Source organism: Cryptosporidium bovis, assembly GCF_009768925.1.
Source record: "Cryptosporidium bovis isolate 45015 chromosome Unknown contig_13, whole genome shotgun sequence".
Lineage (NCBI taxonomy): Eukaryota > Apicomplexa > Conoidasida > Eucoccidiorida > Cryptosporidiidae > Cryptosporidium > Cryptosporidium bovis.
The window spans coordinates 76,455-101,447 of NW_027125026.1; the positions used below are offsets into that span (position 1 = coordinate 76,455).

The window sequence follows — 24,993 nt, forward strand, 5'->3', positions numbered from 1 at the left end:
ACTCAAAGTAGACAAAATATAAATATAGTAAATTTCATTAAAAAAAGAAACAAGGGGAGAGAACACAGAAGTGTATGGGTAACTTATATTTAGATATACATATAAAATAATATGAAGTTTACTATTTCTCTTCCCCACTGTAAAATTCTGAAAAATAGTATTTCATCCCTTTTTCGGGGAAATCCTTTAGCGCCAAATCGCTGTTTTGGCGCTGCATTATCACAAGACTGGCTAGTGGAATGGTATATATAACATAATTCACTTAAGAAAGCAGTTTGCTAAAATCAACCTTTGGTGCAACTAATTTGGAAATAGAACCTCTCTTTCCGGAGAGTACGTCTCCAATTGGGACAGTTGTGTCATCATTTTGGGTATCCTTTGAATCCCCCGTATTTTCTGTAGGCTTATCTGCTATTTGAACGTCTTTCTCTTTTTCAGGGGCTGTATTAAGGGAAGCAAGTCTTCTCCTTTCTCTAAGTATTTTTTTCACTTTTTTGTGAACCTCAATTTCACGTATGCAAACCATCATAGCATCCATAAATTGGGTGGGAATATTTTCAATTACGGTAGTTTGACCTGATTTATTCCTTCTAGAGAATATTATTTTTGATCTTGAATAGTCCCAATATCCATCCCTAAGATCATTAGCAAATATAATACCCCTTTTTTCAGACTTTTCTCCTCTGCTCACTCTAAGATCACTCTTTGTGTAATATGAAAGGAAAGCGATGGGATCAGTCCCGTCCATAATAAAAAACCTCACTTTATTGGGTGAAATATGAGAGTCCCAATCACCAACGAGCTTAACAGCAACACATCCTCTTTTTCCGATGTCCCAAGCAGTGTGATAACCCATTGCAATATCATCTGGTATATATTCGCCTCGTGGGGTCCATGCATTTTGACGTATCACCTCCATTTCTTCAGGGCTGATTGTAAGTAGGTCTTCTCCTTTTTGAATTTGACCAACAATTTCGTCATGAAAAAAATCTGGATTATCATCCTCATTCCCTTTATCATTCTTTCTTCTATGCCTTATTCTTTGTCTGTATTTAATATCACCAAGTCTCACCCCCCCTTTTTGATTTGTTTGGAAGACCTTGAGCTTATCTTGAATAGCACTATCAAAATTGTTTTTTGAAGAAAACAAAATTGAACTCGAATCTAACTTCACATCATTTTCACAATCACATGATAATTCGTCCTCATCATCACCATAGAAATCATTCCAATCATAGTCCCCACTATAGTAGCCCTGGACATTTGCCAATATCTTGTTTACTGTCGTAGATTCCTTATTCCCATCTTCAGACACAGAAAATCCCTGGTTCATTCCAATTTACTTAATAAATCCTTTATTGTTGTAAATGAGGTTGCAGAAATTTATTTTACATTAGATTTCTCCCGTTGTTATAATGCAATTTATATTATTTTCACTTGATATATACTGATTAATTTTTTTGAACTTATACAATGTAGCACCTATTATTCTGCTATTATTAGTAAATTTTAACATTTATTCATTTATGGCCTCCATCTGTGTGTAATTTCGTTCAATTAGGCGCCATCATTCAAACCTTTACGAATTCTTGATTTGCACTTTTAATGGTGAGAGGAGTACATTAATGCGATAAACTAAGTTGGCTTAAGTTCATAATAGTATTTTCAGGAGCACTTAAGGAAGACCACATATATAAAGGGTATTTGCATACCTTACGGCTATATTCACACCCGGTTTTTCTTGCTCATTTATTACTTCCATTCTGAATGAATTAGGAATTATAAATTGTAATTTTCCAGTGAAATAAAATTTAACGTCGATAAATTAATTTTTTGGAAAACAATCAACTATTTGTTCTCATTAATTCTCTTCTCTCTTGTTTAGTTTATTTAACTCATCTTTTGTTTCGTGAGAAGTTTTATCACCAATTCAATAATTTTACATATCAGGGTAATTGTTTTTGTGCACATCATGGAAAAAAAGGATTGGGAGTCATTGATTATAAAGAGGGCAATAGAAAAAAATAATCCCACTATTTCTGATCTCCTTGAAATATATGGATCATGTAAGTTATTACAGATATAATTTTTAAACTAAGATTATAAACCACTAGGAATAAATTTAGTGGTTTACATCACTTGTAATTAACTCACAAACACTTAATAATTAGATAACCAATTGAAAAATGAACTACGAATACGCACAGGTGGAAGCAATTCACATGATAATGGGTTGAAAACTCACGTGAGAGGTTTAAGTCAAATCAATGCAGAAAAAAAGTGTTACAAAAGTAATAAAGGACGCAATGATTTGGAAGAATGCAATTCAGGACATTCACCAGATCTATGCCGAGGAGAACCAGGTGATAATCGGGAGCCAATGACCACGAATGCAAGGTATCTTGAGTTGAAATTACTGCAATTGCAACAGGAACTCACAAATTCATATAGAAACAAGTTAAATTTTGACAATTCAATACATAATCTGAAAGAGAGAATTGAACAATTAGAGGCAGAGCTCGCTGAAAAGGAAACGGTAATAAGAAGCCTTGAAAAGAGGGCAACTAAATGATTACTTGATCAGAATACTAACAAACACTACATCTTATAAAGAATAGATGTTTCCCCCTCTTCTTTTATGCAGATAAGTTGAATCTCCATAAATTTATGGTATTTGTCATTTCACAGTACACATAAAAATGGCGCCTTGTTTGTGTGTACCTTTTGTTACCGGAGTATTTATTGCACATAATAATACGAAGAGTAATCTGAGATAATCCATTAAGCTTGCTCCATTGTAGTTTTGTAATAGTATTCAATTTGAATAAATATCTAGTTTAATATTAGTTGTAACTGTAAATTTATGCGTTCCTAAGGTCATGCTAATTATGGTATACTAAAAATAGGATGTAACAGAGTTAATTTTTTTCGAGTGGGATAAATCTGGCGGCAAAACGGTGTTTGATCTCGAAGATAAAATTAAGAGAATAGCAACAACAAAATGAAGAAAATGTTATTTTTAACATTCTCTATTGATTGAATTGAAATGCCTCCAAATGACCACATAATTTAAGTAAAACACAAAAACATTATGAGAAAAAAGTCTAGTTGAAGTAAAACTGAAATGTAGGTAGCATAAAACCGACGGTGGGGAGGGAAGAAATTGGCGGAAAATTGGATAAAATAGAAATATTAATAGCAATATAAATAACATAAATGCAGATGTCTATTTGAATGGTTATAGAGACCCGTACGAGTGAACCCCTCAAACAAATAACTAATCAATTTTAATGATTAGTAAACAGAGGTGATAAATAGGTATTATAGATATTGTATAATATATATACAATTATTAAGATATACAAAACCACATGAAAAAGATATTAGTGGAAATAATAAATTACTAATAAATAATATTAAATATTAATAAAGATAAACATTTGCTGAGGGGAAACTAAAATCGATATTCTCTGTTCAGAAAAGAATAAAAAATAAGGATAATAGGAAAGAGGAAGAGGTAGATGATGAGACTATTAAAGACTTGCTTATCGGTGTTTTTGAGTTTATCTTTGTTGTTTGTAGCAAAAGCTGCGGATGATAAGAAGTATGACGGCCCAGTAATAGGCATTGATCTCGGTACTACTTACTCATGTGTTGGTATATACAAAAATGGTAGAGTAGAGATTATTCCAAACGAGCAAGGTAATCGTATCACTCCATCATATGTATCCTTTACTGAGGATGAGAGATTGATAGGTGAATCAGCTAAGAATCAGGCAACTGTCAATCCAGCACAAACATTGTTTGATGTAAAAAGACTTATTGGCCGTCGTTTTAAGGATGATTCAGTACAAAAGGATAAAACACTTTTACCATATGAAATTATCAACAAGGAAGGTAAACCATACATTCAAGTTGAAATGAAAGGTGAAAGGAAACAGCTTGCTCCGGAAGAGGTGTCGGCTATGGTTTTACTAAAAATGAAGGAAATAGCAGAAGCTTATTTAGGTAAGGAGGTAAAACATGCTGTTATTACCGTACCTGCCTATTTTAATGATGCTCAACGTCAGGCTACAAAGGACGCAGGTGCCATTGCAGGCTTGAATGTTATTCGTATCATAAACGAACCAACAGCAGCCGCTATTGCATTTGGTCTTGATAAGAAAGCTGAGAAAAGCATTTTAGTCTACGACTTGGGAGGTGGTACTTTTGATGTTTCTCTCCTTACCATAGACAATGGTGTTTTTGAGGTCGTTGCCACAAGTGGTGATACACACTTGGGTGGTGAAGATTTTGACCAACGTGTTATGGATCATTTCATTAAGATAATAAAATCTAAGACAGGGAAGGATGTTAAATCCGACAAGAGAGCTCTCCAGAAACTCAGAAGGGAAGTAGAGAAATCAAAAAGGGCTCTTTCATCCACTCCTCAGGTAAAGGTAGAGATTGAAGACTTAATGGAGGGAGTTGATCTTAGCGAGACCTTAACAAGAGCTAAATTTGACGAGCTGAATGCAGATCTTTTCAGGAAGACAATAGACCCAGTAAAAAAGGTATTGGAAGACGCAGGCATTAAAAAATCTGAGGTAGATGAGATCGTTCTTGTCGGTGGTTCCACTCGTATTCCAAAGATACAATCCTTAATCAAGGAGTTCTTTGATGGAAAAGAGCCTAACAGAGGTATTAACCCAGATGAGGCAGTAGCTTATGGTGCCGCTGTTCAAGCAGGTATCTTGGCAGGAGAAGGTGGTAGTGACTTATTACTTTTGGATGTTACTCCACTCACTTTGGGTATTGAAACTGTTGGTGGTGTTATGACAAAATTGATTTCTCGTAACACCGTTGTACCAACAAAGAAGAGTCAAGTTTTCAGTACATATCAAGACAATCAACCGGCTGTATTGATCCAAGTATTTGAGGGTGAACGTCCAATGACAAAAGATAACAACTTACTCGGGAAGTTTGAGCTCACTGGAATTCCACCTGCACCAAGAGGTGTCCCTCAAATTGAAGTTACTTTTGAAGTTGATACGGATGGTATTTTGCAGGTTAGTGCTAAGGACAAAGGAACTGGTAAATCAGAGAAGATTACAATCACAAATGACAAAGGGAGACTCTCACAAGAGGATATCGAGCGTATGATCAGAGAAGCCGAGCAATTCGCTGAAGAAGACAAATTGGTTCGGGAGAGAGTTGATGCCAAGAACGCTTTGGATAGTTACATCCACTCAATGAGAATGAGTATTGAAGATAAGGACAAACTCGGTCAAAAGCTAGAGGAGGACGACAAGGAGAAAATTAAAGAGGCCCTTAAGGATGCCGAAGACTTCATGAACAGTAATCCTGATGCAGATGCCCAGGAAATTAAGGATAAACTCAAAGAAGTCGAGGGTATATGCAATCCAATTATTGCTGCAGTTTATGGTCAAGCCGGAGGTGCCTCCGATCACTCTGGTGAGGAATACACTGGCCACGACGAACTCTAAATTAAGTTTTCCTATCTATTTAAAATTAGTTAATACTAGATAATTGTCATTCCTTTGCAGTACCAGCCTCGTGCGGATTTGCGAACATTAAATGTACACTACCGCTCTATTTTGGTATGTTTCCACATGAAATGAGCGCCATTGTGTGACTTGACCCACACTGAATTTTGGTGGCAATAATTTCGTTTTTTAAGTTGGAGGGTGTTTCTCTTGTCGGTTTATGTCTTATTTATCTTGTCATTTTTGTGTTCTATGAATTCGAACTAGTTTCAGGTAGTGAATTTGTGGTCACGAAATACCTTGGTTGGTTTCTCGGCTCGCGTTTCCCCCTTAACGCCCAAGCGTCGATTTGTATACTTGTCTACCTGTTTAGGAAGTGTGTAAGACGTTCTGCTAGTGTCTAGGTTATTGCAGTTTACAGCAATAGGAATAGTGAAACAAGGGAGAGAGGGCAAAGATAGTGAGATGATTGGGGAATGGAAAGAAGTAAGGCGTGTATATTGAACTGAGAATTTCATTTTCTACAAGTATCGAACTCTTGTTTAGGTAGGCAGTTATATTAAAGAAACTAGCAACTAAATAATATTGAGTAACGGGTTTTAAGAAACCCAAACAGTAAAAGTAATTTTAAATTCTTATTATTAAGTTTTTTGTGTATTGAACGAAAAAAATTTCCCACGTAATTATTTGTGTATTTTGTGGGATAAAAATAGAGCCAATTATATAAATAAAATCATTTTTTTATTCCCATTATATTGGAAGAATAACTTTTATAATGGAAATTTGATTCACTTTGGAAATTGTATTCAGTGGTGAATCTGCAAATCAGTGGATGAATATGAAAGTATAATTATTGTTAAAAGATATATATACAAATATATATATGATACATCAATATTTAATATGTGCATTTGTTTGAATATATTCAAATCAAATTTTATATTGCTTTTTGATCCAGACTATTAGTTTTGGCTTTTACATTGTTTTTATATTTGATAAATCAGAGTGGTAAAGGACAAACAGGAAGATAAATCTATTTTTTGAGTATTTTTTTTACTATTGAAGTACACTTATTTGTAATTGTTAATACTAGCTGAGGATATATCCTGACTTTTTACATACAAAAATGGCTTCCATTTTGTCAGGGATTTCATCCCAATACAATGAATTGTGGAAAGCAATAATAAGACCACCAAGGGACAAATATAGTATAAGGGATCTAGGTCCAATGAAATTTGCTATAGGAAAATCTATTTACAAAAGATCAGATTTTACGCTTAGAAACAGACGACAACAAGTACTTCATTGTAGTCACTTTGAACCTGTGGAGGAGGAAAGATTTTCAGATTCCCTTCCGTGTGTGATATATCTTCACGGGAATTGCAGTTCAAGGAGGGAGGCTTTGCCATATGTTCCATTGATATTACCAATAGGAGTTACATTGATGGCAGTTGATTTAAGTGGTTCGGGTCTTTCAGATGGTGAGTACATTAGTTTAGGTTATCATGAAAAAGACGATCTCTCCATATTAATAGAATATTTACGTAAATCAAAGCGTTGTTGTTCAGTAGGTATTTGGGGAAGATCTATGGGAGCTGCGACAGCATTAATGTATTCAGGAGTAGAAAAAGGAGATGGATTTTTAAGGGGTGTGGTGATTGATTCGAGTTTTTGCAGTTTAAGACAGCTTTGCCATGAATTGGTTCACCATTATGTTCCATTACTACCAAATTTCTTGGTGGATTCTGCATTGGCATTATTGAGGAAAACAATCAATGAAAAAGCTAAAGTTAACATTGATGACATTGCTCCTTTAAAATCAGTAAGTAATGGGAGGGTTCCTGCATTATTTATTTCAGGAATAAGCGATACTTTGGTTAATTCCAACCACTCAAAGACACTGCATGACAATTATGGAGGTGAAAAAATGTTGATGATTATTCCTGGAAATCACAATTCTGAAAGACCGAAATTCGTTAAGGCGTCAATAGTCATTTTCTTTTATACAATATTTAAGTGTTTTAACTCTACAAAATCGTCAATTTCCTTACAAACATTTATAAATACTGATTTAAGTTTAATTTTCAACAATGAAATGTTTCAAGACGAAAATACAATGTCAAAAAAGCCATTTAAACATACATTTTATGCAATACAACAGTATATACGTTACAATGTGACCGCACCAAACAGCAATGTTAGTAATAAAAATTTATTAAATTCGTCAAGGGATTCAGAAGATTCGGATGAGTTATCAGAGAAAGGACAAGCAATACAAGATAAAAATGATACGAAGTTGAATTTGACTCACACTAATGGCAAAATGGGAACTGGCATTGCAATGAGACCACCTGATGTTGATAAGTACATAGATAAAATGATTCCATTGGCCCAAGATGGCAGTAAAAGTACTGTTGCTTTTCCATCATCTATTTATTCGAGTGGAGCATCTTATTCGAGAAGTACAACATTCGAAACATTGAACAGCCAAAATGTGGAAGGGGGAAACATTTCCAGCACAGTAAGTTCTTTTGAAGAATTCGGTAGTATTGGTAATGGCTTAATCCATAACCGTAATTTGTCCGACTATAGAATGGATAACAAACTGGGAGTTATGGGAAATAAAACTCATAAGCAAAACTATTTTTACTACCAACAGCACGAAGTAGATATTTTGCCTTCGGGAAGTGGTAACATTGGACGAAATTATCCAATCGATATAAACAAAAATAGGGTTTCAATAGTGACTAAAAGAAAGGAGTAGAGATACTTAATTTTCGATTTTTGTATTGGATATGGGTGATGAATTGAGTTTTCATTACAACTATTAAATATTTCCTTCTCATTGTTATCATTGACATTTAGTATTGTTTTGCAATATATTAGAGATATTCGTGTAAATATTGAATTTTATGAAATAACATAATGTATTTTAACTTATTTTTTTGAACACAAAAAATTTGATATAATACCATGACATCAGTGTTGATTAACTTAAAATATAATAGATATTTAATGACCTAACTTAACTTGAACTAGTATTGTTCTTATTCCAATTTTGACTAAGTGTTAATTAGTATATTGTATATATTCAATTAAATATTTATTTTTGTGCATTTTCTGAGACATTTATTTGCGTTAACACAAAGTATGGTGACTTATATTCGTTTGTGTGGTACATTGTTTAAATATATCTTTTTTTAAGTCAATTAAAGTAGGGTAAAAGTGTTTCGTATGAGTTTTAATAGTTCAAGAAAAAATAATTTAACGCTTAATTAAAATGCGAAGTTAGTGTATATTTATGTTACCCACATCCTAAGTTACCAAGGCAAAATATTAGATGGCGCCAAATGGGCAAAGTGGGAGTTGTAGTATCGAATATCTTTTTATAACTGTACTTAAGTAATTAAATAAATTACACGGGGTTCATTGGCTATCTTTACGTATTAAATTTAATGAAATACGTATGTAATACAGTAACTGTATGAATAATGAACCTGAAAATAGCTTTCAATATTCAGTCTAAGGGTATCGAATGAAAGTTGATAATCAGGTTTAGAGTAAATACGGGGACATCTGTAATGTAAAAGAGGGTAGAATAACGAATTCATGATTCTTTACTGTACAGTATTAAATTAAATATCCTTGAAGGCAATAGAAAACAAATTCGATGTATAACGGCTTAACAGATGATAGTACAGAATGGAGTGACTCAAGTTATAGTTTAAGGAGGAAATACAGACTGAATTGGAGTGCAATAATTCGCGACATTCCAGAAAACTTAGAATTAAATAATAAATTAGAGGAAACTTTCTCGAAATGGAGTGTTTCTAAAGGATATTCACTTCCAAGTTTGATCGAGATAAACGAGGAAATGTGTATAGTAAAGGGAATTAGAAAGGTGATAATATTGAACTTTCCTTCAAGAAGCTCAACTAAAAGTTTTATCAAATTATCTAAAATAAATATTTGGGAAGAAATATCTAGAGATAGCACTTGCGAATTGTATGTATACTGTGCCCCTCCATTTTCCTTTAAACCATTATCTACAATTGAGTCTATGAATGTTTCTACAAATTACTGGTTGATTAGAGGGGTTTCTGGTGAAATAGGAAGCGAAGAAACATTTTGGGATTGTATTGGAAGAGGTAACAAGTTTGGTGAACATTTGAGAAGAGTTGTTTATATAAGGGATGAAAGAAAAACAGCAACGGGGTTCTCAAATATGGGATTTTGTTTTTTGCAGTTTTCGTCTCCTTTAGCATCATATAGGGCTTTAAAATGGCAAATTAAACAAGAAATGGATAAAAGGTTTTCAAAACCAATGTTTATTGGAACAAGACATGTACAGGCCATGTTAATGTTGGTGGGAAAACTAGATAAATATGAAACAAAAACTTTGGGAAAACTCAAAGTTATGTTAGAAAGTACGAGGTCAGAGAATTTAAGTGATGATAGATTAATAGAATCGAAACAAGAGGTAAATGAATATGTAATACTTAGAAATTATTTGCGTTATTGGACTAGGTCTCATACATATAGTATTCCTGTTAATAAAAATATAGAGTTTTTTACTGTGGGAAATGATGAAAATGTGAAAGTTAGTTTTAATAATATCCTAAACTATTGTGATCCTCATTTTAAGGTTCCAGGAGAACTTAAATTATATTATAGTAAACATTTAAATATTTACTGGGATTGGAATTCAAGAATTTTTTTGCATATTCAAAATAGGTCAGTTTTTGAGTATGATTACGAGTTATCATCTTTAGTTTGCATTTCTAATACTGATATTGAAAGCAAAGACAGTAGTTATATTGCAGCAAAAAAAAATACGGGTGAGAATAATAAAGATATTGTCGTTTTAGATGATATTGAAAGAAAAAACAAAAATGAGGAAAATAGTTTTGCTATTAGTAAAGAAAAAATTCACAATGAGAAAGAGAAATTTGTTGCCTCTTTGATAGAGACAACAAAGATGCAGTTAAGTAGAACTGTCGGCCTAGGAGGTGGATCTGTAAATTATAACAACGTTGTTTCGTTGAATACAAAAAAAGGAGAAAATAACTTTAAGGAGAAGAATATTGAGTCAAACAAGAGGAAAATGTCAGAGTTTTTTGACATTTCAAATACAGATGATAATTCAGACACAGGTGGCACTCAAAACAATGATAGTGATGTAAAAAAAATAAACTTAAAAAATAAGAGAGTAAATAGCGAGTGCGAACATTATAGTATGGAAGGTAATCTGAAAAGCGACAACATAAAGGAGCAAAATTACTTGAATAACTCAAATTTATGTAACGACAATATAGAAATTTCCCGAACGGCAGATACCAAGTCGTCAGAATTGTTTTTTGAAGACCAAAAAATTGAATTGGAGGACTTAATTTGTTTTGTATGTTGCCGAATATTTAAATCTTTAAAAGAGAAAATAAGCCATGAACAGAGCTCCTTGTTGCACAAATACAATTTAGAGAATTCCGAGCCATAATTGAATCGATATCAAAAATAGACAAAGTAGCAATTTCGGGTAATTAATTAATGGAAAAGAATGAGTTTCTGAGGTGTTTTAGTAGATATTCTTGCATGATTCTATCAATATCATTTGATGTATTATCTATGCACTTAACATTATCCTCTTTTCCAATAGTTGAAAGAAGATAATTTTGGATTTCTCTAATGCCTTTAATATTGTTTGAGTACTTCGAATCCAACACACCTTTTCCCCTTTGATGAAAGCGTTGTATATGTTCATTTGGGTTTCTAATGTATATCAGAAAAGTACAGAGATTAATTTTGGTTCTAGTATTATCAGTTATATTAGATGAAATGGGTATTCGCTTAATTCTTTCAAAAAGCCTGGGAGTAATGTGCACCCCTTCCACAATAATACTCTTGTTGTTTTTAATGTGATTTTCTATAATTCCAAAAATGTAATCTTCTATTTTATAAGACTGAAGTAAATATCCATTTAGTATTAAGCCATCTTTTACAGTTTCGCTTCCATTTGACAAATAATTGCATTCATCATTGTTTTCAATGCACTTGTGCACTTGGTAACTTGAGTAGTGTAGGGATTTTTCATCTTTATATTTGGGAGTTGAAGCCAAAATATGTCTTATACTATCCGTTTGTAAAATATATTTGACCTTTAGATAGTAGGATAAGTGGGAACTAATTGTGCTCTTTCCACTCCCTGAAGTTCCAGATATTAATATAACCCATGGAACGTCTTCCTTTCCATATAAATAAGACAATATCTTAACTAATAATTTATATTCCTCTTTCAACAATTTATACCCACAATTGTTATTTCTATCAGTAAATTCTGATTTAATTAGTGGAAAGAAAATCAAATAAGGCATATTTACTAGTTTAAAGTAGTACTTATCTTTTTTACCTACGGTTTCTGTCAATATATTGTCAAATATTTTCATGGTATTTATTATATTATCACTTTTCAATCCGAGCAATGTATATATCTTACAAATATCGTCCCTAGATACTACAATAGAGTTTTTATTTCGCTCTTCTTGAATATTTTCATACAAGAAACACCTCTTTAGACCTTCTACTGTTATATAATCACTGTTAAATTCGAGTTTCTCCCATTCCCTCGCTATTATTTCTTGAAAATTATTGCTTTTTTCTTCACCATTATTCATACAAACACCATAAATTATCCAGTCCATTATAATAATTAATTGTTATTTGCTATCCCAATTTCACTAATATATAAGTATTTATTTTCTGTTTTTCCATTACCCACATTTAAACCATAACTTAAAAGAATAAAAATATCAGACTGGTGAGCACATAGAATCTCTAGGTGTAAAATTATTCTTTCCTTCCTTGGTAAAAATCTTATTTTAAGTTATCATGAAAGAGGTGGAATTAATAATTTTACATTTAGCTTTAGTTTCACAGATGTTCCCTTTTCATTTTAATGTCACCATTGTGCGCGCCAAACAACGGTACTTGAGTAATTTTGAATTTACATTTTTACCGGTAAAATTATTTGCATGTGGTCAAATAGTCAAGGTCATGTTTAAATGGAAGCCAATAATTTGGAGATTGAATGGTAGAATTGACAAGTGAGTTGTGTGAGTTAGCAGGAGTATATTAAACTTAGTGGAGTTGCGTGATATACAAATGAGGAAATGGAATGATAAATACACATTAAAAGTTTATGGTTCTATACAATTAGAATTGTCACTGATAGAGAGAGTAGTAAGCTATATTTTATTTTTTTCAACTAAAAATTTATTCTTATGGGGATAATGACACAAAATGTATGCAAAAATAGTGCAATAACTATGATTGACAGTTTGAATAGAAAAAAAATGCATGATTTGGAATATTAATGCAAACTAGTTTAATGCTCGAAACCCCACTTAAAAAAAGTAATAGCAAATGTCATGTTCTGAAAATAGTGATAATTTTTTTCAGATGATTACTTTCGTTTAAATTTGTTACATAATTATCCAAAATACAAAGAAATTAAGTGTATACAAATTAGTTATATATTATTTATAACTCGATTATTAAATTAAAGATAGTAACATACTATTAAAATAAAAGTAATTGAATATAATAAAAAATTAACAAAACTCCAAATAGGGTTGTGAATTTGTTGTCACAATGAAGTTCTTTGAATCTTATTTATGTGTAATATTCTTTTTATTTTGGATGGTTAATGGTTTGCCTACATCAAATGTAAGGATTAAAGGAGAAGGCAATAATACAGAGTTAAGTAGTCAAGATAACCCACATTCGAGTCCAGCTTCTGCAATCAAAACTATGACAACAACAAAAAAAACAATTACGAGTACAACAACAAAGAAAACAATTACGACCACAACAACAAAAAAAACTACGACTGTAACAAAAAAAACAACAGCAACATTAACACCAAAACCAGAAAATTATTCACAAGAAAAAACTGAAGAGTTACTGACAATGAAAAGTATTAAAGATGAAACTGAATTTGATTGTGAGAATGCAGTTTTCCCCAGTGAAGTATTTAGTTCACAACCACGTGACAATATGGTATATTTAAAACCATCAATAATACCAACTTCAGGTTTTACAAAGGCAGGATTGACAAAGTTTACTACGGCTTTTGGTATACATATTTTGGGAGATTCAAATGTCCCGGACGATAAGATTTCATATTTAACAGAGTTATTAGCAAGCGTATTGGATAATGATCAAGATGGTTTAGTTGACGCAACTCAAAATACCATTTTAGAGACAATAAGATCCTCAAATGGTATGATGGTTATATTGTCAGGTGATGAAGACTCAATTGAAAAACTATTAGATCCAGAAGATGGATTGCCACCTGAATATTCATGCATGATGTTTTTACTTGTAGAGCAAGCAAAAAATATTATTCGAGGTGGCCCGCATCAAAAGGATTGTCCTTACGATTTAGATAAAGTAACAGATAGAGGTTTGGGATTTGTTGTTGATTTTATATCACAAGCTGCATATCCGGTAACCTTTTCCTTAAATGAGGAAAGTTCAATGAGGATGGAGAATTTATATAATTCGGCAATAAGAAGAGGGTGGTTTTTACCACAAAATATACCTGTTGCAAATAATGAGTTTTGCGATGAGGATTGCAAAAGGCTTTCATTCCAGTCATGGCTAGCAACTTCTATTTTGGATCAGGATAAATGTTCTTGCATAAAAGCAAACGTTTTCAAACTTTGTACATCAGAAGAGATCAAAAACATTTCTCCAGATGACTTTGCTTACTTTGCCAGTGCATTAAAAAGACCAAGTGCCTATTCATCTTCAGCCATTATTACCAATTAAAACATACATATATAATCTTTAATTATGTTTTCAATTCTTTTTATTCATTAATTTATTGTTATTCACTACTTTTTGAAATTAAATATGATAAATTTCATTTAAAACTTTAAATTAAGAATAAATTCGAGGAACTTTTCATAATTAATGCATCATAATTGAATATATTTCGTAAATATTGATAAATTCAACGGTTCAAATATTACTCAAATTTCAATTTTTATTTGAACAAATTTGCAATGTTTGCGAATTTAACTTGATTTGAAACATCAAAAAGGAGAATTGCAGTTGTTTGGAACGAAGAAATATAGGGTAAATAAATTTAAAAATTAAAATCTTTTTTGAAATCATAGAATTTATGCACAAGTATATTTTTATATCACAAAGTTATATGTAAATATATTTATATGGGGCAGAACAACCAATAAGTAAATTTACATATAAATAATAGAAAAGAAAAATTTAACAGATTTTGATACTCACATCAATGCTTTTTTTTAAAGGTAATAAATGTACGCCCAATATCTAAATATTTTGAATCTTAAGAAATAACAAAACGAAAATATAACAAGATTCACATACAGGAGAACCATATAATTTATACTGTCAAATAATAGATATACACACTGGTGTCATTAATTAATTAAATAACAAAACAATCATTAAAGTGATAATTTAATTTTGTACGAAACAACATTTCCATGTGAAACTACTTTTTTCTTCCCCTTTTCTCTCTATTTTCAACTGTCTGTTCTTTCATTGATAGTATCCGTAACTAATTTCAAATCAGAATCGAGTTGAGGTATTAAATATAAATTTATATTTGCACTTAGTTGTTTATATATTGATTTTTACATCAAATTTACAAATATGCATGTTCTAGAAACGCATATGTAATCTGCCCACATGCAGGCAGTCTAATTCGTTTTTGTATTAATAACTGCACGCAGAACTATACAGTGAAAAGACGTAAATATATAATGTCACAATTTATAAGTCACGAAAATAGTAAAAAAACGATAATATGTGAGATAAAGCTAGGTTATTTATGTATCTTTTTTTACTAATTAATTCAACTTCCTATAAATATTGTTGGCATTACTTTTGTTACAAATACAAAGTAGAAACAAGAAAATGAATAAATTGCTGAAAGAAGGCGAATGTATGACGTCTCTCTCATCTATTTCAATTGATTTTCAGTTGGAAGTCTTTAATTTAGTATAATACAAACAAACTTTTAAAATTATATGCCTCAGTCTGAAACGTTTGCTTAAAATTTTGTTCATAATATTAATTAATTACATTTATTTTAACATAATCCTCATTTTATTTGTCGTTAATATTTTGTATTTAATACATAAACAATGCTACGTCTGTCACAATCCCAAAAAAAACAGGACCCCAAGCAAAACCCAATGGTAAAACCTAGAGTCTACGAATGTCCTTAAAATCATCTGATAACAACAATGCTAATATTCTCGTGTATCCATATATAGTTGGAGAGAGTTTTTTGTCCCAATATTTATTGAAAATCTTTTCTATTAGACTCAATAATATTCCATCTGGATATGTAATTAGTATTTCGTGTATTTTTACCTTAAGAGAAGCCAAATCAGAGTTAATTGAACCTAAATATTCTTCAGTAAGTTCAACAGTCTTGTTCTCGTATCTTTTCTCTCCATACATTAAACAAGAGTTTTCCCAAGACGGGTGTGTGTATGTGAATTAATATTTACAAGTTCAACTAGGAAATACAGTGCCAATGGACAAGATGGAAACAGAAACATTTTATGCAACGCACATACTGCTGCCCTAATTAACATTACCTTTGTTCTTGAATTGAGTGTGTATGCATGCTTCTGTACATAAATAGATATACTACTTTTAGCAAATAAGGACTCTTTATCAAAGCATGACCTCTCTCAATGCGCTGCTGTTCCATTTAGATCTACTTTCTATCACAATAACTCAATTTTTATATAAAATTTCTTTTATTCCCAGGCTTGATGAATGCTCTTTCACATGCAAGGCCACCATTTACTCACATTTTGGCGGCAAACTCGAAATTTGATAATAGGTTTTTTAGCTAAAATTTGATACTGATTTACTTGTTTCCACCAGGTGATTTGCAATTTTGACGTATACGTGTTGTTCCTTGTCCGAATTGAGAGCGTTTGACGGCAAGGATGGGGAATATGTGGGCGAGGGTGTGGAATAATATAGAGAAGGCAGGTGTAGGTACTCATGAAAAAATATTTCGTCTATTGAATTACCAACAATGAAATTCCATATGTGAGGGGTCTTTTTTTGCCCCATTCTTATGATCCTACCGATAGCTTGCAATTCGTCTGACTTATTTATTAATGGGCTTACAAAGATAATGTGATTTGCTGATGTAATATTAACCCCTTTTCCAACATGAAGGGAATTACATATCAAGACTCTGGTCTCATTCCCTTTTTGAAACTCACGCAGTATATGATAATCAGATTTTCCACCATTGTACTTCTTGAAAACAATTTTATTTAGTAAAAGAGCTTCAGATATTATATCAAGAACTTGTTGGAAATCAGAAAAAACAAGTATTTTATCGTCATCATTTATGTTTAATTTCCCTTTTACTTCTACTTCAACTTCATCTTTACTTCCACATTCGTTTTGTTTCACTATTTTTTTATTTATATTTAATATCCACAATATGTGTTTAATTATAATTTGAATTTTTGTTCCAAAGTTTCCAATAATATTTATTTTATTATCTATCTCATTTTGATAATCTCCAATGAAATTGGTTCTTACAATTGCATTACCCCTGTTGTTTGTATTAGAATGATTGTTGTTTCCGTCATGACTGTGATCTATTTGTTGGTATTCGGGAACTATAAGCACAACATTTGTATCTGAGAACGAAGATCTGCACTTTGGACATTGATTCTTAATTCTATTTGATTTTTTTACTAGTTTATAACAGTCTATGCAGAGAAGATGAGCGCAAGGCAAGAGCACTTGCGAATAGTCGTTGTTTATTTTATTTAGACATATTGGACATATCTCCAACTCTGTTATTGCTGTATTGCTTTCGTTACCTGCATCTTTTAACTGGCAGTTATTTTTTTTTATTTGTTTCAATTTTTGGTGAAGCTTAAGACTACAAAGAAATTTTTGTTGCGACTTTAAATTTCTTCTTGAACCCAAAGCAGAAAGCCTCTCCAATTCATACTTTTCAATGTAATAAAAGACCTCGTTTGGATGAATTATGTTAGCAGAACTATTAACTGGGTTTCCACTGTCTCTCATTCCACAGTTGTAGTTATCCAGTACCTGTATTCTTTGTTTACAATCGTTTATTTCCAAATACGAATTCACCAATTGTCTAATTGAAGATATGCAGGCTTTGGAGCTATTTAATTCAGATTTCATAAGTTCAATGTACTTTATATGTGAACTACATGATATTTGAATTTTATTTATATACTTCTCCCCACTGTTTTTCATTCTTTCAATATCACATACATTTGAGTATGAATCTTCAATTTCCCTATTTTTTGAATCAGTTCTTGAACTTTTTTTAACCTCTTTACTTATTAGTTTAATAAGTGCAACTATCTCAGAGTCTCTCAAAAATGTAGAATCAAAGGTTGGTTTTAAATCCTCCTCTATTTCCATCGCCCTTCCACTTGTTGCACCTATTCTTCCCTTTGACTTTTTTTTAATGGTGTAAAGACACTGTTCCAAAAGTTCAAAATAAGTTTGCATCTTACAAAGACTGCAGTATTCATCATTTTTATCCTCGTCTCTTCTTTCTTTTTCTACATCAAAATAGTTATCTCTTGTTGAATCGATACTACTCTCTTTATCTTTACAATATTTGCAGGAGTATACCTTTGAAATTATTTCATCCAATAGTTTATTGTTTATACAACTATTATTTTCAGAATCACTGTAGTCCATACTATTTTCTTCTTCCAACCCTACGTTCTTTTCATTCTTTTTCTGTTCTTGTTCGTTATACACCGCTAATTTTTCTTCTTTTTTCACTTTAACATTATTTCCAACTATCTTAGTCTTAGTGCGTCCTAATGTACTTTTATGTTGATTAAGTAATACAAGTTTGTCCATTTCAACAATAATCCGTTTTCTGTTTTCCTCAATCTCTTTTGTTTTAATGTCAAAAAGAACTAGCAAGCTCTGAATACTGTTTATACTTGGCAATTGAAAGGCAATATCCCCATCCCTGGAGCTTCTATATTCGTATAAGAAATCATTTACTTTGTCCACCAGAACCTCTTCCTGAAATGAAATATCTTTCTCATCAATAGCAGAGTTATATTGATGAATGGAGGAGCCACTCTTTTTTATTGCATACCACCAATTATCCATAATTACTTTGTAGTCACTGTTTTCAGTCTTTTCTCTAGACTTTAAATAAATGTCAAGCCTTTCTTTGTATTCTTTTATATATTTATTTTTGTATCTATATTCCAATTTCTCACATTCGGTACTCATTTCCTCAATCTTTATTTTAACATTAGAATCATTATCAAAATTAGTGCAGCTTTCTTGATTAAATTTAATGACGTCCATTAAATTCCACAAAGTGTGTATCTGTTGCAATGTATCCACTCTATCCTCGTTTCTGATATCTAAAACCTGGTTATAATAGGCCATTGCTTTTTGCGTTTCCTTTCTATATATACACAAACCAGCAAGACCAAGAGTATTCATGACATACTTTCTTACGCTTTCTTCAATCTCAATTCTGCATTTGTTAAGCAATTTATCTAGAATCTGGTCCATTGTCATAATCCTCAAGCCATTATTTAGAGATGATGTCAATGCGTCATTGCCTATCATTCCAATGTCATTTTTCATCATATCCTTTGTTTTCTGTTTGTTTCTCCTAATTGTGTTTTTAGATATCAAAGAGCCTACATTACCAGCACCATGATTTAAGCCCATAGATCCCAATTGAGGATGTATACAAGCAAGTCTAAGCATCGTTATTATAGAATCAACGTCTTTTTTATTATATGTCAGAGAATTAGAAAAATCTGTTAATTTTGCTATTGTATTCTCGAAGTTATTTATACCTATTTCACACTGTTTTACATAAAAAAATCTCTCCACTGAGGAAAGATCCATAATAGTGTTACCATAAAATGTATTTGGAATTCCTAATTCTTCTTTAACCTGTTTCATCTCTCTTCTATAAAAAATCAAGCCTATTAACTTTTCTAATACATTTACCAGATTTCCCACAGACTTGTATCTTTCCACAACTTTATCCATTCCATATTTTTCGTCTAAACTAGAATCACTTTCTTCTTCTTCCTCATTTTCCAATGTATTCTTGTCTCTTTTTAACACAACTGAACAAGATAGAGAACTTATGTATCTCCTGAATGTTGAGTTGCTTGAAACTTCCCCAACAAAAGGAAATCCAACGTCAGATAAATTTGAAATTAAACCAAAAAGGTCATTTGAGCAAGACCTTACTATTGGAGTACCCGTTACACACCATTTATGTGAACATGTTAATTTACTAGTCATTTTAGAAACGAGTGAATAACCTTCAGTCATTTGAGCTTCATCAAGCACTATTCTCCACCAATTTATGTTTACCAATAGTGAAGGAAGAATAGGGTAACTTTTTTTGTATCTCATTGATCTTTTGTTTATTATGTCTTCTTTCTCTATAACGTGGTATATTTCTTCTTTTAAAACCTCATAAGATGTTATTACAATATCATAGTTAAAAACATCTTTTCTCGTCTTAATATGATCACTAAATGGGCTCAAACCAGTATTGTTATTTTTAAACTCTTTTGAATAGTTCGAAAAACTGCTATTGAAATTTTTATCAATGTTATTTCCAGAATTTATATTTAATATATTTTTCTTAAGATTATTTTGGACGTATCTGACTCCATTATATTTTGTAACTCTCAATACCCCCTTTTTGACGTGCTTGTTTATCTCATCATACCACTGGTCCACTATACTTGCTGGTGATACTATCAATGTGGCACCAACATGAATCTTTTCCAAAATAGTATTCTCACAAATAGTACAAATATCCTCTTTTTGTTCATATTCACTCTCTGATATACAACACTCCTTGTGAAATTTGGTTCCACATAAATTGCATTTGATTATATTTACATTTTTTCCACCAGGTATCTTGGTACCGCATGGACACTCTAAATTTTCATCTTCTTTCTGAATTTGTGATTTGTTTGTCACATTTTCTGCACTATATTTCAAAACATCTGAATTCCCATTATTTAACTTTCTTTTGTTGATAAGGACCAATGAAATTACTTCCAAACTCTTTCCAAGTCCCATTTCATCACACAAGCACCCTCCCCTGATCGTAAATGTTCCGCCACCAGTTGGAATATTCAAAGATATTTCGCCATCTATCATATTTGCGTAAAACCTGTTTGTTTTGCTTTTCTCAGAGTAGTCATCCTCCGAAAATGTAAACATATGCCAGTAGGGGGGATACTCAAAATTTATTCTAACTCCGTCCTCTATCCTTTTTGCAAATAGTACTGCATCCTTTTGGTAGCTTCTGAGTTCAGAAACAAGTCCAAAAGGCTGCTTCCAGTTAATTGAACCAAGTCTCTTAGACGAGATATCATAGTCCTTAAACACTGAGTACAACTCTTCTGGTTTGATCTGTGCTATTTGGTCATCTTCATTATTGTTTCCTGCTCTATTTACATTCCTTTTTTTTTTCTTCTTTCCACCATGTCCAGCGATGCATGTTCTCCCTCTATATGTTTTACTAGAAACTGAAGCACTTTCTGGTTCCGGAAGTATGAAATCTGGGTCTAACCAACCTAGAAGTACCTTTATTGAACTCTTAGCTCCTCCAAATCTAGACAAAAGTTTGCCGTTCAGTGAATTTAGGTGTAGGTAAATGTATATATCAACAATAAATGATAGTTCATATTCGCATTGTTGTTCGTTTTCCCTTTGAATTCTAGTTCTTTTTGTGTTTATTATTCTTCCTAAAAAACATAAAAAACCTCCTTTCTGAAGCAATAACAACGATTTTCTAGTATCTGCATATGGAATTCTTGGCTTTAAATTAGAATATAAAACATCTGACTCTCCTATCATTATATTTCTCTCAAATTTACTAGCTTTTTCAGAGCTCCAAAATAACTTGAAATTACATTTTGACCTGTTTAATTCTGATTCATCAAACAAAATGAAATGTAGCGAATTATTGCTTTTGATCAAGTTTGCATTTAAATCTATTTCACAATCACTTGCATTTGTGTTATTTTTAAATACAAATTTTATGTTTTTCCAGATATTCACACAACACAACAAGTCCTCCTTCTCCAAGTCAGTGCTTTCTTTCACAAACTTTGTCTCTCTATTTCTCTTTTTACTGCTAATTTCTATATCATCCCCACTCCCAATTCCTGTTTTTTCTTTACTATACTCATGCTCACTACATTCAAACAATTCAAATTCTTCCTCGAATCTTTCCAAATCTGAATTGTATCTCAAGGGAACTGTCTTAAATCTTACCATTTCTTCAAAATTACATTTGAATACTATTTAATTCCATAATGAATTTAAAAACAAAGTATTCCGACTTTTAAAAACCAATACGTTAAGTTAATATTTACCCTTCTTTTTTGCCTAAATATTCCACATCATTACCATCTTGTTTTCAAAATTAATAATCAATTCTTTTCTTAACTTATAGTCATCGTATAAGTTCCTATAATATATAGATTATCACTATTGGTCTTGTAATATAGATTTTGGCGCCATGTCTGTATTTACAAAATAATTATATTAAGAGGTAAATGGGTTTGTTATGTGCAAATATTAGAGCATTTCCAATAACCTATATAATACCTTTTCATTTTTGGGTCTTTGAGGAACTATGAGTTAAATTTTCCATTATTTTCAGGATATGTGAAGGAAATTATGGATATTTGTATCGTATTGCTGTAACAACAAAAGAATATTATTTTTCGACTTAAAGACAAGTGGGTTACAATAGTAAAAGTTGAAAGATTTTGTTATTTTGCATTCACTGTTGTATACTTTTTTCTTCTGTCTGCAGTTGTAAATAATGTCAGACAGGTACGAACAATTGGAGGCTCATATTGGGCAAGGTACCTATGGTAAAGTAGAAAAAGCATTAGATAAGAGCGATAATTCAGTGGTTGCTATAAAAAAGGTGAAGTTGTGTGAACTTCCTTCCAATTTAGCGGAGTCTAGACAAAAAGTCGGACAATGTGGAATTCACTTTACAGTATTAAGAGAGCTGAAGATAATGAGCGAAATAACACATCCAAATATAATGGGAATGAGAGATGTATATGTTCAAGGTGACTTTATAAACATAGTAATGGACTATATGGAGAGCGATTTAAGAAAGGTTTTTGAGAGCAGAATAAGGTTTTCCGAATCACATATTAAATGCATATTAAAACAAATAATCTCGGGTGTTAATGAACTACATAAATGGTTTATCATTCATAGAGACTTGGCACCTGCGAATATATTCATAAATTCAAGTGGTATTGCAAAAATTGGAGATTTTGGATTGTCTAGAAGTTATGGACAACCAAGAAGGGAATATACACCAGAGGTAGTTACTCTTTGGTATAGATGCCCGGAATTATTATTTGGCTCTACTAAATATACTCATGCAGTTGATATGTGGAGCATAGGATGCATATTTGCCGAACTTTTGTCAGGTGGCAGAGCAATTTTTCCGGGTGAAGATGAACTTAAACAACTTGGAAGAATATTTGAATTGTTGGGAACTCCCAATAAATCAACCTGGCCACAGGCAAAAGAGTTGCCACTGTTTTGTGAATTTACTCCGAGACAACCACTAGATTTTAAACAAGTATTCCCAAATACATCTGAAATGGCACTGGACCTAATGAAGTCATTACTAAAGTTAAACCCACTTGAGAGAATATCTGCAAGGGAGGCTCTTGAACATGAATATTTTAAAAGTTATCCTCTTCCATGCAGTCCCTCTGAACTTCCCGTTATGTACATAAAATAAAACATCCGAAAGAATAAAAATAAAGGATAAATATCCGTTTGTTTATCAATATCTTGTTTACATTTTAATGTTGTAACTATCTTTATCGTGAATTATAATTTTATGCTTAGGTTCTACTAATAGTCGTTTTTAATGTTTTCTATCATTGCTTTTGTCTTTCTATATTCTCTACTTTTCTTCGAACCAGAATTTCGATTTGCGTTTTGGTGTTTTTGATAGTTACTTACAACATATCTTTTTATTTTAGACTTGTCTATTTTATTTCTTTTTGGGAGCCATATATTGTTCATTCTTTCATTAATTATTCTTGCCCTTTCTTGATTATCATACTCTTCTTGACTGTCTGAAGTTGTTGATTTTCCATCATTCTCTTCATCTCCATAATCATCTTCGCAATCATACTCTTGGTATTCACCATCCTCATCTTCTTCGTCGTTGTAAACTTCTTCCGTCTGAATGTCGACTTTGTCTTTAATAACTTGGTTAAGATAGTTGAGTTTGTTCATATCTTTGTCAATACCTTCAATATTAATCACAGCAGAATTACTTGTATTTTGATCAATAATAACATCCTCAAACTTTGGAAAATCAGTAACTTGTATTCCAAATCTCTTACGAAACAAATCAATAATACAATTAACATCTCTGGTAAAGTAAGTTTCAGCATTAATGTGGTTGGTATTAATTATTTGAGGAAAGTCAATAAGAGTAATATTCTCCTTGTTGTCTATTAAAAGATTGAATTCATTAAAATCCCCATGTATTAAGCCACAATCTGCTAAACGTGCAATCATTCTCATTAACTTCTCCAATACACCATAAGGATCCTCAAGTTCCCTGACACTATTTAATGGAACGGCATCAATTAATTCCATAACTATTGCGTGACGATTCCAATCTACTGGTTCAGGGACCTTAACTTCGCCATGATCAAATCCATTCTCGTATAATGCTTTCATACAACTGAATTCTTTTAAAGCCGCTAATCTTGACAGGTATAACCAAGAAGAAGCCTTCCTATTAATCAAGTAATCACGTGTATTCTTAACATTTCTAAATGAAATTCTGCCCAATCTATGCAGTTTTAAACAAACCAATTTTCCACTTTCATCTGCTCCAATGTGAATATCACTTTCCTTACCTACACCTATTCTCGTTCCCACTGATGATATTACTCCTCTTTTACTCAAAGCCCTTAATGCAAGAAAGTCATAACCCAAATAAGAAAGTTTATATCCTTCATATTTATTGCTCACTCTCGAAACTAATTTATTCCTAAGTAAATTTTGTAGTAGCTGATATGTACCGGTCCTCCTCAAATTTCCTATACTCTCTATTAGTTGTGGAGATACATACTCATGGTTTCTCATGCCCATTTCTACTGCTGTCAATATACGCCACTCATCCTTACTTATAAATTTCATATTAGATACGTCCAACTTCATGTTTTATTTTGTTGTAATATACTAATTGTACTTTCACTATTTCAATAATACATATAATTAACGTAAACACTTAGTTTTACCATTAAAATCTCAAAATAATAATTAAGGAACAATTTAATTTTGTACCTAAAGATGAGGAAGTTAAAACATAAATCTTAAAATTCCTCTCTCCTTTATAAAAAAA

At 31.8% G+C, this 24,993-nt stretch overlaps 11 protein-coding genes across 11 annotated transcripts; 6 read left to right on the plus strand and 5 right to left on the minus strand.

The window, feature by feature from the left end:
- Positions 1–262: 262 nt before the first annotated feature.
- On the minus strand, positions 263–1,333 carry FG379_000561 (uncharacterized protein; the record flags this gene model as incomplete). The annotated part of the gene is made up of 1 exon (XM_067325972.1): positions 263–1,333. The coding sequence occupies one exon, from the start codon at positions 1,331–1,333 to the stop codon at positions 263–265; it is 1,071 nt and encodes a 356-aa protein (XP_067183414.1).
- A 639-nt stretch (positions 1,334–1,972) lies between these two features.
- Positions 1,973–2,572, plus strand: FG379_000562 (uncharacterized protein; the record flags this gene model as incomplete). Its single annotated transcript, XM_067325973.1, has 2 exons — positions 1,973–2,066; positions 2,172–2,572. 2 exons carry the CDS (start codon positions 1,973–1,975, stop codon positions 2,570–2,572), a joined length of 495 nt encoding a protein of 164 aa, XP_067183415.1.
- A 952-nt stretch (positions 2,573–3,524) lies between these two features.
- Positions 3,525–5,486, plus strand: FG379_000563 (uncharacterized protein; the record flags this gene model as incomplete). The annotated part of the gene is made up of 1 exon (XM_067325974.1): positions 3,525–5,486. One exon carries the CDS (start codon positions 3,525–3,527, stop codon positions 5,484–5,486), a length of 1,962 nt encoding a protein of 653 aa, XP_067183416.1.
- A 1,126-nt stretch (positions 5,487–6,612) lies between these two features.
- Positions 6,613–8,250, plus strand: FG379_000565 (uncharacterized protein; the record flags this gene model as incomplete). The annotated part of the gene is made up of 1 exon (XM_067325976.1): positions 6,613–8,250. One exon carries the CDS (start codon positions 6,613–6,615, stop codon positions 8,248–8,250), a length of 1,638 nt encoding a protein of 545 aa, XP_067183418.1.
- Positions 8,251–9,156: 906 nt separating this feature from the next.
- FG379_000566 (uncharacterized protein) lies at positions 9,157–10,980 on the plus strand (the record flags this gene model as incomplete). The annotated part of the gene is made up of 1 exon (XM_067325977.1): positions 9,157–10,980. The coding sequence occupies one exon, from the start codon at positions 9,157–9,159 to the stop codon at positions 10,978–10,980; it is 1,824 nt and encodes a 607-aa protein (XP_067183419.1).
- Positions 10,981–11,023: 43 nt separating this feature from the next.
- Positions 11,024–12,181, minus strand: FG379_000567 (phosphoglycerate kinase family; the record flags this gene model as incomplete). Its single annotated transcript, XM_067325978.1, has 1 exon — positions 11,024–12,181. One exon carries the CDS (start codon positions 12,179–12,181, stop codon positions 11,024–11,026), a length of 1,158 nt encoding a protein of 385 aa, XP_067183420.1.
- Positions 12,182–13,130: 949 nt separating this feature from the next.
- On the plus strand, positions 13,131–14,312 carry FG379_000568 (uncharacterized protein; the record flags this gene model as incomplete). Its single annotated transcript, XM_067325979.1, has 1 exon — positions 13,131–14,312. One exon carries the CDS (start codon positions 13,131–13,133, stop codon positions 14,310–14,312), a length of 1,182 nt encoding a protein of 393 aa, XP_067183421.1.
- Positions 14,313–15,734: 1,422 nt separating this feature from the next.
- FG379_000569 (uncharacterized protein) lies at positions 15,735–15,995 on the minus strand (the record flags this gene model as incomplete). The annotated part of the gene is made up of 1 exon (XM_067325980.1): positions 15,735–15,995. The coding sequence occupies one exon, from the start codon at positions 15,993–15,995 to the stop codon at positions 15,735–15,737; it is 261 nt and encodes an 86-aa protein (XP_067183422.1).
- A 396-nt stretch (positions 15,996–16,391) lies between these two features.
- On the minus strand, positions 16,392–21,860 carry FG379_000570 (uncharacterized protein; the record flags this gene model as incomplete). The annotated part of the gene is made up of 1 exon (XM_067325981.1): positions 16,392–21,860. One exon carries the CDS (start codon positions 21,858–21,860, stop codon positions 16,392–16,394), a length of 5,469 nt encoding a protein of 1,822 aa, XP_067183423.1.
- A 553-nt stretch (positions 21,861–22,413) lies between these two features.
- Positions 22,414–23,364, plus strand: FG379_000571 (cyclin-dependent kinase-related kinase; the record flags this gene model as incomplete). The annotated part of the gene is made up of 1 exon (XM_067325982.1): positions 22,414–23,364. The coding sequence occupies one exon, from the start codon at positions 22,414–22,416 to the stop codon at positions 23,362–23,364; it is 951 nt and encodes a 316-aa protein (XP_067183424.1).
- Positions 23,365–23,480: 116 nt separating this feature from the next.
- FG379_000572 (uncharacterized protein) lies at positions 23,481–24,809 on the minus strand (the record flags this gene model as incomplete). The annotated part of the gene is made up of 1 exon (XM_067325983.1): positions 23,481–24,809. The coding sequence occupies one exon, from the start codon at positions 24,807–24,809 to the stop codon at positions 23,481–23,483; it is 1,329 nt and encodes a 442-aa protein (XP_067183425.1).
- Positions 24,810–24,993: the final 184 nt, after the last annotated feature.